Below are 17,097 nucleotides of genomic sequence, written 5' to 3' on the forward strand. Positions count from 1 at the left end.
ACTTTTCTGTAGAGCTTAGATAGTGTAGCATCCCTGATTACCTGAAGGTACATGTTAATTACTGAATATATGTGCAAGAATCCTTCACAGATAGAATAAAATATGAACCACACTACAAAAATGTTACAGTGTGTCTGTTCTTACTATTCTGTGAAGCCTTTGGTGAAACCTTTGAAAGACAACTATCTTTTGGTGAAAAGTATATTCATTCTCTGCTTACTCCATCATTCGGTATTTTGATTCTTAAATTTTTCTTTCTCCTAATTCCAATAGCATTGCTTTATTAACTGCCAACTTCCTTAACAAGTGTTCAGTCCCTTCCTTAAATGCTTCTGGCTTTCCTTTTCCTTTTGTATTTTAATTTTTAAGCAAATAAGTAGGAACATAGCTTGAGTGGGGAATGGTGTTCCTTCTTGACTGAGTTTAGCAAAACAAGCCTTGGGAGAGAGCTCATTGTGTCCTTTCCAACCGCAGGGGCTGGTGTGGCTGGTGGGGCTGGTGTCTGGTTCTCTCCTTTTGTAACACCATGTGCCTCAGGAACTCTCCAGCACCGCTCCAGCTCCCAGATGGCCAGGATGGGAGCCAGGCAGATTTGGGGCCCAGTTGGCACAAGATATGTGTTCTAGGAAGAGGGTTGGAGAAAGTTTATTTTAAAAATAAATTACAAAATAAATAAATAAACCCACAAACCAAAGATAGTTGAAGCATGGTGTTTTTATTTTAGAAATTTTCTCCCAAACCAGCTATTTTGAAACACCACCTTGTTGCTTTGTTTTGTTTAATTAATTGCATTGATTTAGGAACCTGGTTAATTTCTATTTAATAGAAAAGGACAGTATGTATTTCTGTGAATGGTTAATGAGGATATCATGAAGCTTATGGTGGCCAAGTAAATTAAATTTTTTTAGCAGAATTAATTCTGAATGGATTGGTGTTCAGTATTTCTCTTTTTTGTTTGAAAAGGAACTGTGTTGGTTCTTTATCTTAAGAATTAGTAGTGGTAACTACTGTTTTGTCACATTGATATCCCACAAGTCTTTATTGAGTGCTAGTGGTTTCAAGGCCCTCTTAAATATTGGGAATACAGTCATACGTAAAAAGACAAAGTTCATTTCTACATGGGGTTCATATTCTTCTTGAACTAGACAGATAACAAATGGAAAATTATATTTGTATCTGTTATCTTTCTCTAAGTCCATATTTATATGGAGAGAGAGAAATCTCAGACAGTGTCAAGTAACACTGTTGATTATTCAAAAGCGAAGATAGAAATCCTTTATTTAACTCAATTCCCGTGACTTCATTTCAGAAATCTCTGACATTCGTACATAAAGTTTATCTTTGAGTGTTCATGTGACCTGCTATATTTTGCTAAACATTGGTTTGGGGTTATTTGCTTCAGGACAAAAAGAAACCAGAATGTTTGTGAAACAGTAAATGCCTCCACTGGCTTTCTCTCACATTCTCTGAGAAATCATATACTGCCTTTGAGACAGGCAATTCTTGGGAATGAAAGAATCTGTGTTATGAAATCCAGAGAGCTCTGATTAGAGAACTTTCCAAATTTTACTCTGTGCCGCGCAGGTGTGGTGCAGGTAAGCTTGGGGCTCTCGGTGGTTGTTGGGGCGGCTGGATTTGTGTGGGTGTTTTCCAGTGGCCTCCGCTGTTACCTACGCCTTGATTGGTGTCGTTTTCGAGTGCTGCGCACTGGTGATTCGCGGCGTTATCCGAGTGAGTTGATGGCAGTGGCGTCCTGATCTATTCTTGCTGCGTGCGTGTGGTGGGTGGTATTGGATTATGGTAACGTGGGGGTCGATCACGGGGGGTGAGCGGGTTTACACTTCTGGGGTGGGGGGGGCTTAGGTGTTGTGGGGGGTTATGTGTTAGGGGTCCTTAGTGAAGTGTAGCGGTGTCGGGTGCCATTGCTTGTATCCACCTGCAGGGGGCTATAGAGTGGGGTGTGCTGTTGTCGTAGTGTGGAGGTGGGTGATGGCGGGGGTGGTAGGAGTAGTATGTTTGGGTTTTTTGGGTAGCGGTTTTTTTTGTCGGCTGTGGACAAGGGTGTTGCGCGTCCCTTTTCTCTTGGGGTGGGTGGTGCGGTGAGACTATGAGCAGGGTGTGCGGGGCTGGTGAGGGGATCTTTTCGGTAGGACCCGGTGGGCTTAGGCAGGGGGGGGTGGGGAAGGGGGGAGTCGGGCTCTCCTGGGGGGGGGATGCATCAGGGGCAGGGCCCAGTGAGGGCTTGGGCTTCGGGGTGGTGGAGGAGGCGTGGGCGGTGGGGTGTAGTAGGCGGTTTGTGGTTGTTTCGGGTGTGTTGCGGGGAGAGGGGGTGGGTGGGCTTACTTCTGAGCTTTTAATTTTCCTAACCTTTCAGTATTGAAGGTCATTAATGGTAGAATGCTAAATCTGAAGACCAGACATGAAAAGTCACTGGCTGCTTTCTAGTAATGGTTGTTACTTTTTTGAGTTTGTGGTTTGGAACTTCCAATTGCATTAATTTTATGTAGCCCCATTGGTTGGAAAATATGCATAAAAGCTTGTCTTGGAAGTACCTTATTATGTTTGTGAGGAGTCATTCTCAGCTTGATCCTTCTCCAAGAAGAAGGATTTTTGAGCAGCTACTGGGTTCCCAGGACCTTTAAAGGTATAGGAGAAGGTAAGGTGGAGTGCATGCCAGAAAATGCAGAAACCATAAGCAGTTGTATAGAGAGGGACCATTGTGGTTGCACCACAGTGGTCATTATCCAGGATGCCTAGCCATTTACAGTTGGTTCTTTGATCAGGTTTTTAAAATTTCCTGAAACTCAGTTTCACTTGTGAACCATCTAATGACTACTTGCCTGTCACAATACAATATGAATCACTGAAAGAGCTTGCCCAGTGAATGGGGAATGGTAGGAGGACAGAGAAAGGCTGTTGAAGTCATTGCTGAGACCGTCACCATCATCAGCTTATGAAGAACAAGAGGGATTTAGCTAAAAATGCTACTGACTCTCAGAGACGAAAGTAATTTCTAAGACTTGTCTTTTATCCACAAATCTCACATGTTTCCATTAATCTTTTTAAACACTGGTACTGATGTTTACCTACCAAATGGGCCATGCTTTGGATGCTACATGAGGCCTTATTAAAAACCATTTGGAGAATTGTCACTTCCATGCTCTTCTGGGCTTCCCAACTGTGTAGGTTCCTGTGGAGTTCCCAGTTCCATGTGCACAGCTGCATAACCTAGCGTGAAAGCTCTTTCCTTGTTGATGCCTGTGTTTATGTCCAGGAGAGCCCCCATCACAGCTCAGCCACTTGTTTAAGATTGTGTTAGGGAGAGTTCCCGTTCTGTAGTTCCCATGTCCGGGTGCCATCTCATAACTGCTGTAGTTTTGCTATACTCTCAGAGAACACAGTGAGCGTGCCTCATCTGACTCGCCCCGGCAGGGCTCTTTTGGCCTTGTGCTCTGCGTCTAGAGGAGAGAAAATCCGCATATGGGTAGTTTGGAAAAAGAATTTGCCATCACCTGTCCTGGGCATGCTTGCAACCTCCATTAGAGTCCCATGGAGACATTTATGTTTTGTCTTAATGCTGCTCTTGAAAATCAATTCTCTGGGTTGTAGTAATGTACTTTGTTATTGAGAAGCAGAGAGAATTCACAAAAAACACGCAGAAGAAAATAAAAGTACTGTACCTTTGCTAGCTAGAGATAACTTGTTATAGTATTTTTTCCATGCACATGTATACCGAATGCATAGCTGTGACTGGATATTATCCTATTTTTAATTTTTAGAACTTTTAAAATATTTATAATTGTACCTGCATGTGCACATATTTTTTGTTCTATATGTGACTAGTATTTTCCTGCACAAATTTGGGAAATACATACACATAAACACACACATATGAAAGAGAGACTTGAGTGCTTCTAATGTTGTTAATCTGGGAATAAACATTTTTAATATTCAGTGTAGATCTTTTTTCTACTACCTGCTTAATGTGTTTTTTTTCTTCTTCTTACTGGAGTCACAATTTTTCGACATTTTTTTTTGTTTACCACTTAGATGAAATACAAACAGTATTTATATGCTTACATTGGGACTTGAGTGCTAGGCCAAAGAAATAATTTTAAGAGCAACATTGTTAGGGAATGAGGGTTAATTTTTTTTTTTCAAGAAGTTCTGAAGTCATAGAATTTCACTTTTTTTAAAAAAATCGCTATTTGTAATGGCTGAGTAGTATTCCATGGAGTAGATGTAGCATAGTTTCTTTATCCACTCCTCTTTTGAGAGACATTTGGGTTGTTTCCATGTCTTTACTATTGTGGATTATGCTGCTATAAATATAGGGTTGCTGACCACTTCCTCATGTGTAGATTTCACTTCCTTTGGATTTATTGGCAGGAGTGGGATAGCTGGGTCATACAGTAGATCAATTTTTAGTTGCTTAATTAGTACTCTTCATGCTGGCTTTCATAATGGCTTTTCTAGCCTACATTCTGACCAGCGGTGGAGTTAGGGTATCTTTCTCCCCATATCCACACCAGCAGGTATTATTAGTAGATTTCCAAGTGTGGGCCAATCTCCCTGGAGGTAGGTGGAACATCATTGTGGTTTTTATTTTCATTTCCATAAAAGCTAGGGAGCCTGAGCATTGTTTTCATATGTCAGACATTTGAATTTGTTCTATTAGGAAGTGTCTACTCATTTCCTTTGTCCATTTCTTATCAAGATTGTTTTACTGTCATTAAGTCTCTGAAGCTCTTTATAAATCCTGGGTATTAGTCCCCTGTTGGTTGTTTAGTGTGCCAAGATTTTCTCCCATTCTGATGGTTGTTACTTTACTTTGTTGATCATTTCCTCTGCTGTGCAGAAGCTCCTTAGTTTGCTCTTTATTTTGGCTTTGACCACCTGTGCTTTTGGTAACTTTTCTAAAAAGTCCTTACCAATACCTCTATCTTGCGGAATGCTTCCTATGTTTTCCTCTAGTAGTTTGATAGTTTCTGGGTGCAGATTTATGGTTTTGATCCACTTAGAAGTATTTTTTTAATAAGATGAGAGGTGGGAGTCTTATTTCTTATTTGTGCAGACTGCTATCCAGTTGTCCCAACAGCATTTGTTGAAGAGACAAAACTTTTTTCCTTAATTATTTTCAGTTCTTTTGATGATTAGTTAGCTGTACATGTATGGGCTCACTTCTTGTATTTCTATTCTGTTCCAATGATCTTTGTTTCTGCAGCAGTACAAGACTGTTTTGCTTATCATTATGCTGTGTCTTAAGGAATTGTGATTCCTCCAGCTTGGTTTTTATTCTTCAGGATAGCTTGGGCTGTTTGTGCTCACTTGTGTTTGTAGGTGAATTTTTGTATTATCTGTATTTCTGAGAAGAATGTTGATGGACTTTTGATTGGGATCACATTAAATCTGTATATTACTGTCGGTGATGTGGGCATTTTGATGATGTTGATTCTACCAATCTAAGAACATGGTAAATTTCTCCATCTTTTAATGAGTTATTCCATTTCTTTCTTTTTTTTTTAATGTTTTGTTATTTTCGTTATAGAGGTCTGCCATGTTTTTGGTTAAGTTTGTTCCAAGATACTTAAGGTTCTTTTCTGCTATTTTAAAGGGGGCTATATTTAACAAGTTTATTCTCAGCCATGGATTGTTTGTGTATACTAGAACCATTGATTTATATTCACTGATTTTGTTGTCCTACTACCCTGCCAAACTCTTATGAGTTCCAGCAGTCTCTTCGTTTTGTCTTTTGGTTCTCCTCTGCGTAGAATCATATAGTCTGTAAGCAGGGATAATTTTAATTTCTTATTTCCAATTTGAAGTGCTTTTATTTCTTTTTCTTGCCTAATATCTCTAGCTACGACTCCTAATACCATGTTGAATAGCAGTGGTAAAAGTGGACATCCTTGTATAGTTCTAGATCTTAGTGTAATACCTTTCAGTCTTTTCCCTATTCAGTATGATGCATTAGGTTAAATATCATTGCTTTTAGAGCGAAGGGCCCTGGGCAGGTAGTTTGACCTCACAGTTAAGGTGCTCAGGTTTCACACTGGAACACCTAGGTTCGACTTTGTGGTTTTGGCTCATGTCAATGGCTGGCTGTTAACATACCCTGTGAGATAGCAGTGATGATTCAAGCTAATGGGTTCATTCCATTTATGTTGGAGACTCAGATTGAGCCTTCTGGCTCCTGATTTCAGCCTTAGCCACTATGGTGTTTAGAAAATGAACCAGAGGATGGTAGCTTTCTCTGTCTCTATCACTCTGTGTGTGTCTCTCTCCCTTTGTTTCTCTCTCTCTGTGTCTCTGTGTGTGTGTTTCTTTGCTTCTCTACTGTAAAAGAAAACAGTGAACTTACAGATAGCATTACTATACCTAATGTACTTACACTTCCAGCACAATTGTGACCTAATTTACATATGTATACATTACAGAAATATTTTGAAAATCTCATGGGTGTTGGGTATTAATTTAGTTTAGAGAACACAAGTGTGAATTAACCTCTTTTCCTGATCTCAGGATCTCTAATTGGAGAATGTGCAGAAAAATCTTGATGGCACAATGAAAATAGGCTGCTAAATGTTATGGTGGAAATGCTGTAATTGTATGTATATCCACAAAGATGTAGGAAATTCTGAATCTTTGGATTAAAGAGATTTACTGGAAGAGAGAGCATGTGGTCAGGTTGCGCAGAACACCTGATGTATCAGTAGGCAAGAGAAAAAGCAAAAACAGGTGCTTGGGCAAGGGTGTGGTGTTCCCATATATTCACACACCCTGCACTTCAAAGTGTGGAAAGGCAAAGCAGAGATGATGATAGAAGGGCAGATGGGCTGTCAGGCCCAGAAGTAATCTGAATGTTATACCAAGGAGTTTGGACTATATATTGTACATAAAGTGGGAAGTTGAAGGTTTGTGTCAGGGCATGCTTTGGTAATATTTATTTGAAGGATTTTGCTAGTGAAAGTAAGGTAGAAAGAAACCATTCTAAAAGTAGTTATAATATTGTTATAGTCTGGACCTGAGTGGGTGACAACCTTAGCAAAAGAAAGTAGTACAAAGGGGTGAGAACTGGAGCTGCTATTGGAATCTAGCGTGGACACAATCAGCATGACTTAAAAATTAGAAAGAAAGATTAGGGATAATTCCCTGTCATCTCTTTAGAGGAAATTGAAGGATGCTGAGTTTCATTGAGCTTGAGGTGTCAAGAAGACATATTTGGAGACATGCTGTGGATGTGTTTATAGAAATGTGGTGTTCATGTGCCTGGTGCGGTAGCCTAGCAGCTAAAGTCCTTGAACACGCCAGGAGCCCATGTGGGCGCCGGTTCTAATCCTAACACCCTCACTTCCCATCCTGCTCCCTGCTTGTGGCCTGGGAAAGCAGCGAGGGCAGCCCAGAGCCTTGGGAACCTGCACTCTCATGGGAGACCCAAAGAAGACTCCTGGCTCCTGGCTTTAGATTGGCTCAGCTCCAGCTGCCTGGGGAGTGAATCATCAGACAGAAAATCTTCCTCTCTCTCTCTCTCTCCTCCTCTCAGTGTATCTGACTTTTAAATAAAACAATAGAAATAAGTCTTTCAAAAAAAAAAACACAGAAATGATACTTAACCAAAGAGATCAGTCTCCAGGTTTTGGTTTATCTGAGGTAATTAAGTCAAGTAAAGTCAAGAAGTGGTAAGTAAGTAAAAAAATGGAAATAAAAGGATAGAACTTGGAAAATTCCTGCAAATAACAAGTTGGCAGAAAATGGAATAAATGGTGGAAAACAGAGTAATTAGCATCTAATATGTGAGAAGAGCTGTGGAGAACAGATGAGCAAGAATTTTCTTTTTAGTTTTTTGAATGATACTAGTTTCTTGTGTGGCCCTCAACGTTTTTCATTTGGAATATCCATTCCACAGGATGAGTTTTTAAACATGGCAACTGTGAAATCTCTTTGAAACTGACATTTTCCAAAAGTCGTAGTTGTTACAATTAGTATCACAGACATGAAGAAAGTGAAGACTTTCAACTAGGGAGAAAATAATAGCCAATGTTAGAGAATTTCAAGATCTTTATTTCTAACTCAACTTTGCTTGGGTTGTACTTTAGGAAATCAAGTCAAAACAGTGAATTTACCTTCAAATCACACAGAGCGAATTTTCCAGAGTGTGGGGTGCATGGATTTTGTTATCACAGGAGACAATTTTATATTTGACATAGGAGTTAAGTAGGACTGAGTCACATGGTGAGAAAGGTATTCTGCTTCTGTTTCTCTTTTGATCCTTCTGATTTATATTAAGGAAGAAAAGTGGCAGTTGGGGTAAGCAAGTTTTTTCCACCATATTTGATGTAGCTTCGATCCTTTTCAACAAAACTACAGGCTTTCAGCAGTTATCTAGCAAAAATTTAGCATCTTAACTTGAGATAACTGACTATATTCTTCTTGACAGAAGATACCCAGTTTTCCAATTATGCTAGTGATATAAAATTTTAATCAAAAGTAGAATCCACATAAAAGATATTAGGTACACAAGTGCGTGAGTTGACTATACATGTGACAAAGCTCAGGGAGAGTTCTTCTAATGGTGAAAGTTTGGAAAAAATTAAAATTAATAGAGCTTCTTCCCCCTTGTTGCTTAAGAGTGAGCAATGTGTGAAATGCTAGGATTTGAGTCCTGGGTTCCAGACCCCATTCTCTAATATCACTCCCTAGGATGCTGGGTTTGTTTTAAGCAACTAAACTTTCAGTTCCTTAGGCATGATTCATTTAAAATGACCCCACATACTCCTTCCTGCAGTAAATTCTATAGTTCTTTGAATGATCAATAGCTAAACATTTACCTTGATTTGATAGCCATGAGATAAAATGTTTTTTTCTTTGTAAGCCATCACTGTTAGAGCCTGTTCCCAGACCCAATAGTCACAGCAGGGAAAATATTAACAAATTCATTCTGTAATGATGACTCAGATTCTAACCTCATTTGTGAAAGCTAGTTGTTTCGAGAAGGAATCTCTGCTTTAGCTACGGTGATTGATTAAACTCGAAAATGAAATTGCGCCTGAAGATTTGTTTGAATTTCCTGAATGTAACATTTGATGGTAAAACCTCACGGTTTGTAGTTTCATTGCAGTCGCATCTAATAAAGCCTGTGCATTTTGTTCCTTAGTGTAGCAACTGTACGTAAGTCACTGCACAGTCAGAGAACTCTGCTCTATTTACTAAGTTTTATTTTTTAAAAATTTATTTCTGCCAAGAAAAAGAAAGATGTGTGAAGGATCTTCTACTTGGCTGAAAGTTATTTTAAGTGTTATTATGAATCTGTTTTAGTCTACATCTCGGGTAACTCTTAAAAATAAAACTACATCATCTATTGAAACAACAACATAGCAATCCTTACCTTCAAAAACACAATAAGAGATCAGGCGATAAGTGGAAAGAGAAGATACCAAGTATAGAAACACACAGTCCTTGGATGACAGAAGTTATTTGTTACTACTTTTCTGAAGTTTCCATATGAAAAGTTCTCCCTGTCATCAAAAGGGATGTTTTTCAAGTTACCAGGGCAATCTTATGTGAGCAGCTTAATCATTTTTTTCCTGAGCAAATTACTGCTTTTATATTTACAATATCTTCAGCTTTGTGGTAGCTATTTCTTAGGTACTTAACAAATACTCTTGACCTTGAAAGAATACTCTCTGAACAGGCAATATTAGCATGTGCTGGCTTTTGAAAGATCATCTTTTAGTATCCTTCAACAACTGCTCCCTCTCCTATTCTCTGAGTGATATTAAATTTGATTTCCTGGTTCATGCTTACAGGTCACAAGAGCGAGTTAGAAAGTACAGTGAAGCCCAGGAGGGAAAAAAAATGCGAAACAGTAGAATCGAAGTAATTTCAGAATCATGCTATTTAGAGCCATTTGGTGCATGAGAAAGTGCCTCCTTCATGCTTTGTTACTTAGAATAAATTCTTTTACAGCAAGGTACAATACAGGATATTCCAAAAGGTGATCTTGACTCACTAATGCTAAGTTAAATTACATACACTTTACTTATTTTAGAAAATGTACATTGTAACGTAGAAAAATTTCAATGTTAGTAGGATAAAATTTTAAGAAAATACTTTTGTGTATGTGCATGTATGGGTGAACTTTTAGCCATTCAAGGCAGTCAGCCATGAAAATCAAACCTGTCTATGTGACCATGGTCTTAGTAAAATATCATTTGCGTGCAGTCTTTAATAAATAAACTGAGACTCCATATATTCTACTGAAGAGGATAAGGCATTTCTTGTTGCTAAGTTAAGATGATTTTCTGTGCTGTTCTTCATGTTTTAAGAAGGAGCTTGACAGAAATCCCTTGCGGGCTTTAACAGAAGCACCTTTTTCACATTCCTTTCTCCAGGACTTAAGGTTAGGGGAATTTCCCCTGGGGAAACCCAGGGACTAGATTCAGCTTCTTATGGTGTCACCTGTAATTCTCTGGACAAGACATTTGAATTGAGCCTGGTTTGTAAATTAAAATAAAAGTACTTTCTAAGTTATCTTCATGAGAACAGCACACACAGAAGATAAACCTTTATATACTATATATAATATCTACTGCATAAAAACTCAATACCGTAAACATTTAACTTAGTGCATGTGAAAGGAATTGGAGTGGGCAGCTGCAGACCCCAGAGAGAGAGAGAGAGAGAGAGAGAGAGAGAGAAAACGAGTATAACTCAGGACCCTCAGAGGTCAACCAGTCAAATACCAGAGCCGAATTTTTCAAAGAACCAGATAATGCCAGTTTTATGGCCATTAATAACATTTTTGTTATATAAACAAAGATAAGAGTAATAAAAAATAAATTCTATGCAGTGTAATCTGATTGCCAGCAGAGTTCAGAAATGGCCTTCCTCTCTGCACACATGGTGTTGCATAATGGACCATGATCATTTGGCAGCCCCCTTCCTAGTCTTCCACTTCTCTTTTATGGATAGTATTTCATTCTGCCAGATCCTTCAGCTATGCCAATGAGGCAGATTCTCTGGTTTCACCTTTAAAGCTCTTTCATTGTGCCTCTGGTAGTTACTGCACCAAATGATCTTCAGGGCTTTTCATATGTGTGCTCTGCAGCTAATCAGAATGCCTGGACCTACTGTTTTCCTACCTCTGTGTTTTCGACGTGTTTCAGGATCCAGTTCAAACACCAGAGCCATCAACTACAGAAGAGGCATGGCAAAACTCAGCTCTGATTTGGGTGTCTGTTTCAAACAGAGATTTTCCAAAGGATATCCTGCAACAGATAAATCATCTCATTAGGCTAGGTTCCCTTTTCAAACCCAGGAAGCAGAATGCCTGCCTGCTGCGTAGGAAAACCCAGATAATGTTGTTATGGCTGTGCTCAGAGCACTTGTAAATATTGTTGTCAGTGTCTTTTATAAAGGTTCCATTGAGATTGCATTTAAACATTGACAGGTTAATTGTCTGTTTTAATGCTTTGTTTATGGAAAACTGATAGGGAAGCGGCAAGATGAGTCTTTTACATATAGCAATGACACTCTCCCCCCACCTACTGTCTCCTCCAGTTGATTACTCCTCATGCCATCCGTGTGCAGACGCCGCCTCGGCACATCCCTGGTGTTGTGGAAGTCACATTGTCCTACAAATCCAAGCAGTTCTGCAAAGGGACACCAGGCAGATTCATTTACACAGGTAAGAACCACTGCTGTGGTGAACATGGAATTGCCATGTCCTCTTGGGTGTTTTTACCTTACCTTGTTGTCATAGGCTTGTATTTGATTATTCAGTTTCTGTTAATGTGGCTTTGTCCATTTCACCATATCCGTGATTAAATGAGTGGCTTCTATGATTATTAAGGATCTACCTAGGTGTCCATGTCAAATGGCAGATGTTGGAATAATTGGTTGAATTCTTCAGGAAGCAGCATGGGAAATAAGAGAAGGGAAAGAAGGAGCACTAGACATTCCCGAGTCTCTCTGGATGTTAATGCCGCCTGCTAGGGTTGGTTTACTCTACTGGAGTAGGATTGTGCTTTCATTGACAGTATGAGTAAAACTTTCTTCTAACCTGATCGTAGATTTACATTTAAATATGTTTGGCGGGTTTCATATTTAATTCAAGGTTGGTGCTTTTTTCCTGGAGGAGCTACATCTTATCCATCTTATCCTTCTGAAAATGGCCTTGGTACTTGGACCAGCCTTGCCCTAAGAACCTGGGGTTGCAGAGGCAATATAGACCAACCCCCGTATCATTAGAAAGGGAAAATATGGAAGTACTCTGTAGAAAACCTCGATTGCACTGAGTGCCCAATGAGATCCCTTGATGGTGCCATGTAAAACAGAGAAGAATTTTTCCTACATCCAAATTTTGCTGTAACAGGTCTGGGTAGAACCTGAGACAGTTCCCAAGGGAGGCTGCTGCTGCTGCTGACTAAAGTGCTACACATGGAGCAGAGAGATTCTGCTTCCACACTTAGTGTCAGACTCGACATTTATCCTCATGAACTGACCCAGTCAAAAAAAGAACCATGAGGCCACATTTAGTCCAAGGCAGAAGTTGTTTCCACACAAAGTTGTAGAGCAATGACCAGATACCACTGTTAGTGCATCCTAATTATAACCATGCAATTAAATTGACAAACTTTATTTTGCTGTGATACTTTATGTCAGAGCATCTTTCCCTTTTATTTTAATGCTAGGAACAAAACCAAGCATGCTTCTTAGTTACTCTCTGCCTCTCTCAAATTTTAAAAACAATTAATGTATCCTGACCCTTGGAAATGCCTCCCAGCCCTTTAAACAAAATGCAGGTTTGGTGCCTGCCTGACGATTAGTTTTAGTTAATTGAAAATTATAGGATTGACCCAAGAGGAAAATTTTGTTTGCACTCCAATCACTTTTACAAATTAAGGAAAATTACCACAATTTTGTTTAGCTAAGGTTTCACACTGAGTTCAAGAAATTAGCTCAGCCATCCCAACAAAGTCAGCACTTTGTTAGTGAGCACTTGAAAAAATAATAGTCTATGTGGAGTTTTGCGGTGTATACAAACGAAGCATAGAGAAAGCTATGATGCCTTATAGAAGTAGGCCAAGTGTTTTTAATTAGGCTCATTGGTTCAGCGTAAGTTTTGAAGAACAATCAAACTAGCAGATTAGCTGTTTCTTTTAAAGCTAGGATTTCTTGCCATTCATTTTTCCCATGAGAACTTCCACATAGCACTACTTTTTTTTTTTTTTTTTTTTACAAGCCTCATTATGGGCTTGCAGGAAAAGGACCAATTGCAACTTCTGATACTGTAACATTCCCCACCATCATTCCATTGGATGGGAGTTTTTCATAACGTTCCTCACTGAACTCGGTGTTCTGGAACATATTACAAAACCACAGAGGCCAAATGTTTTCTCTGAGGAGTTTGGACTCTGTTTTTGGCCGAAAACATTTGGGCCTTGCTGGCTGCTTATTTACTCTGCTATTAAGCATAAGAAACGGAGAAGAAAAGGAAGAAAATGCTTGTGTGGTGGGAGGTACAAGAGGCAATCAGCCATGGTTTCCGCTTTGGTGACAATGTCCCTGCCCATTAATGGTTCCATTTTGTGGTCAGGTCTCATTTAGAAGAAATTATTTTTAATCAGTGTTCAACAAAATATCCCCTAGAGCCACCTGGCCATAAAAGTTTGAGGAAAAAAAAAATCAGCCCCATTAAATTACTGAAGTTCTCAAAAGAAAATAGCTAGGGAGCCATCATTATTTGGAGTTTTTAAACCATTAAAAAAATGCCATTAATTAAAAAAAATCACATCTTGGAGAAATCTATATGATGCCGAAGTTAAGATCAAAGATAAAAGTGACAGATTTGTAAGTCTAGGAAACTAGTTAAGAGAGAGAGCCAAGAGTTGGTTTGGATGCACGTGGGTAATTTGTGTAAAAGCCAAAGTATAAAGCTTGGCTTCTGTTGTTCTTGCCTCACACTGAGGGTGGAAGACAAGAAGACTTCATTTTTAAAATGTTATAGTTTCTCCCCATTTTGGAAAAATAAACATTTGAAGGAAATGGCACCAAGCTTTCTCCACTGATACATAGTTGGCTGTTAACAACAATGGAGACATCACTTTTAGCAGAAGAGAATCTCCGTTAATTGGTAAATGACATGTGGACCTCTTAATCACAAAATGCTTTTACCAAGGGTTGCTGGTTCATGGTTGACGCTACTGGTGTTTGTGATTTGCTCAGTTTACCTCTCTGCTTGTCACCAGGTACTGGTGAAAGTCTATAGATGCATTGTAAAACCTCTGTTCTTTGTATTCAAACCTGCTCAGGTAGTTGTAAATCCTAGCACCCCTCCTCTTTCCACCCACAGAAGTTCACACTTCATTTTCTCTAACACCCATAGTATTTCAAGATGTGAAGCTTGGTTTTCTGGATTTGGTGAACTAACTTTCTTGTTTCTTGTGGAATGTCATTTGGATTTTTTTCCATAAAAAAATATCATAGAGTGTGTACTAGAGTTTGGGTATGTAGATTTGGAAGGATCTAAACATCAGTAATCATTATATGGAAGGGTTTAAATAATAATCTTTTTTTTTTTTAATCCTTGAGGCTGAAGCCATGTGGTCTAATCTATGCAAATGAAGGCAGAATTTTTTGGTTAGAGAGGAAAGAATTTGACTAAACCCAGATTGCCTGTAAGCTTGTTCCACTTGCAAGGAGTGGTGAGACCATTTCTCCATGTGCTTCTTCCTAACAGAGACACACAGTCTGAACTGCCAGATGTGTGAGATCCCTGTGTTTGTCCAGTAAGAATCACAGAGCAAAGTAAATCCCTGTTTGATTAGAACACAAAGGCTCAATAGCATTATTACCTTTTCTATGTTATTTTCCTATGTAAATGCAAGTTAAGGCTGACTTTAAATTCTAAAAATTGTCTTCTAGAAGAATAAAATAATGCTTTCTAGACACAGGTTTCTTTCCAACATCCTGTTATCATGTGTCTGGTCATTGAGTCCAGGGAAAAGAGAAGCTGATCCACCATAACTCTCCTGCCAGGGAAGGGGTCTCCCCAGTACTTTGTTATTCTCACAGCTTGTTTTCTTGCACTTGTTAAATCTTTAAGTGACTTGAGTCTTTCAGAATCATGATCTCTCCTGCTAAGCCCCCTTACATAACCTTGGGAGCTGATAGAATACTCTTAGGAAATGTCAGCTGCTTCTTTGAAGTTCTTAGAATTGGTTTTCCTGGTAAAAAGCAGCTAATGTAACTTTCATTGCAGTTAATTTCTCCATGAGAGTGGCTACTATGTCTGTGGAATAGATGACTGTCAGAATGGGCCTCCGGGATGATATTTGACCAGCTTAGGTGTGCACTGACACCCACACACTGCCTGCTCCCCAAAAAGAGGGTCAAAGTCCTGACACACAGATGTGTAACAACTCAGTTTGGTTACGTGACTTCTCATATCCTTTCTATTACTGGTTTCCACCAGTCTAAACATTTTCACCCAACTTCTACCTGTGTGAAAGAACTAATGAAAATCCCTGCATGTTAGTCCCAGAATTAACTTGTAAGTAAAATTTTTCCTAGAAACACCCCCTATTTGCGCCTTGTGCTCAAAATGACTGGTCAAACTATATATCACACATGGCTCCACATGGTGAAGAGGCTGTTTGGTTCAGTATGTTCTCAGCAACTTGATGACTTTTACCATGACTTTCAGGTTTTCCTTTTTCTCCCTTTCTAATCACTTTTGTTTTCTTTCTGCTATTCCTCTCTCTATTTCCTCCTCTTTCCTACCCCCTTTTTTTTTTGCCCTTCTTCACTCCCGAGAATACAGGGTAGCATAGTGGTTGGATGTTTGAGTTCAAGATGGTGGGAGGTACACTGAACTCTCAGCTCTTGCTCCTTCGTTTATTGGTTAGAACAGCCAGTTACCACGGAATACTTTACATATGTTGCTTATCATCATATTATCATCATCATCCTAGAGAACTGAATGATGTCTTTTATTGACAAGAGGAAGGAGGAAGAGGAGGCAGAGGTATGAACCTCTATGCTTATAAAACTGTATTCTAGAAAAAAAATAGATAACTAAGATTTTCATTGCTGTAATATTGCCCCTAGCAAAATAAAGAAAAAGCTAACACCCACCCATAAAAAGAGAAAAATTTATGAATAATGTAGCAAGAAAAAGAGATTCATAGATCTTACTACAGTAATTCCATTTTAATTAATATTTTCTCAGGAAGAGCCTCAAAGAATAAGTGTTTTACTGAAGGGATCCTGATTTAGAAAATCTGCACCATGGATTTTTTTTTTCAGCAATAATACATATCTGTTCTTTTGTTTTCATCCCTAATTCCAGCTGCTGCTTCTGGAGATAGTAGTAGCATGGTGGCTGTAATAGCATGACCATATCTCCATTACCAGCCTCCTGCCAAGGTGTTTCGGTTTTAAGTGGTTTGGATTCAAGATTCAGGAAGTTGCAAATCAGATAGTCATGCTCCCAATTCTTAACAGCCTCCTCTGCAAAATGAATGCTTCCAACTTGGTGATAAAGTCATTAGTTTGAAAGAAGTGGAGTTAGTACCTAATGAATCTCCGGGTCTTTAGCCTTTCCTTACACTAATTCATTGCCACATTAAACTTCTGAAAAGCCATTTTCATGGGTGTATCCTTCAGGGAGGCCCTCCCTCATCATGCACAGTATTGAAGATTTAGTCCCAAAGCCTGTGCTGGGCATTCAGGTCTTATGTGTTCTGGGTCTGGTTTTTTTCAGCTGGATTCATGCCATCTGCTCACTCTGCCTCAAGCTCAGTTATACTTAGGTGTATTGGGCATGGCATTTCTTTCTGTAAGATCCAACACAAGCACTCTTTCCTGTGTGGTGTAGTGGACAAAGCGCTGTGCTGAGAGCAGTGAAGCATGTTCTAGTCTTGGCTCTGCTATTAATTGACTATGAGACCTAGGACAGGTTGTTTATGTACTCTGTATCGTTTCATTAGAAAAATAAGCCATTTAGGGTAGGAGGCCTTTTTGTTTCCTCTTGTTAACCTTGGTTGGTTGGAAGTCTGTGTATTTGGATCTTTTTGCCCCAATTGTTTAGAGTAT

At 39.2% G+C, this 17,097-nt stretch overlaps 1 protein-coding gene across 9 annotated transcripts in view; it reads left to right on the plus strand.

Annotated features, from left to right (window-relative positions):
- Positions 1-17,097, plus strand: part of EBF1 (EBF transcription factor 1) — a 390,172-nt gene that overhangs the window by 297,622 nt on the left and 75,453 nt on the right. For all 9 annotated transcript variants that reach the window (XM_040987314.1, XM_040987396.1, XM_040987644.1 and 6 more), the window contains one exon: positions 11,560-11,686. In XM_040987314.1, coding sequence (XP_040843248.1) covers positions 11,560-11,686 — 127 coding nt within the window. The remainder of the gene's footprint in view (positions 1-11,559; positions 11,687-17,097) is intronic.

The sequence above is a fragment of the Ochotona curzoniae genome, unplaced genomic scaffold (assembly GCF_017591425.1).
Source record: "Ochotona curzoniae isolate NIBS_2020 unplaced genomic scaffold, NIBS_Ocur_1.0 contig_1, whole genome shotgun sequence".
NCBI classification, from domain to species: domain Eukaryota; kingdom Metazoa; phylum Chordata; class Mammalia; order Lagomorpha; family Ochotonidae; genus Ochotona; species Ochotona curzoniae.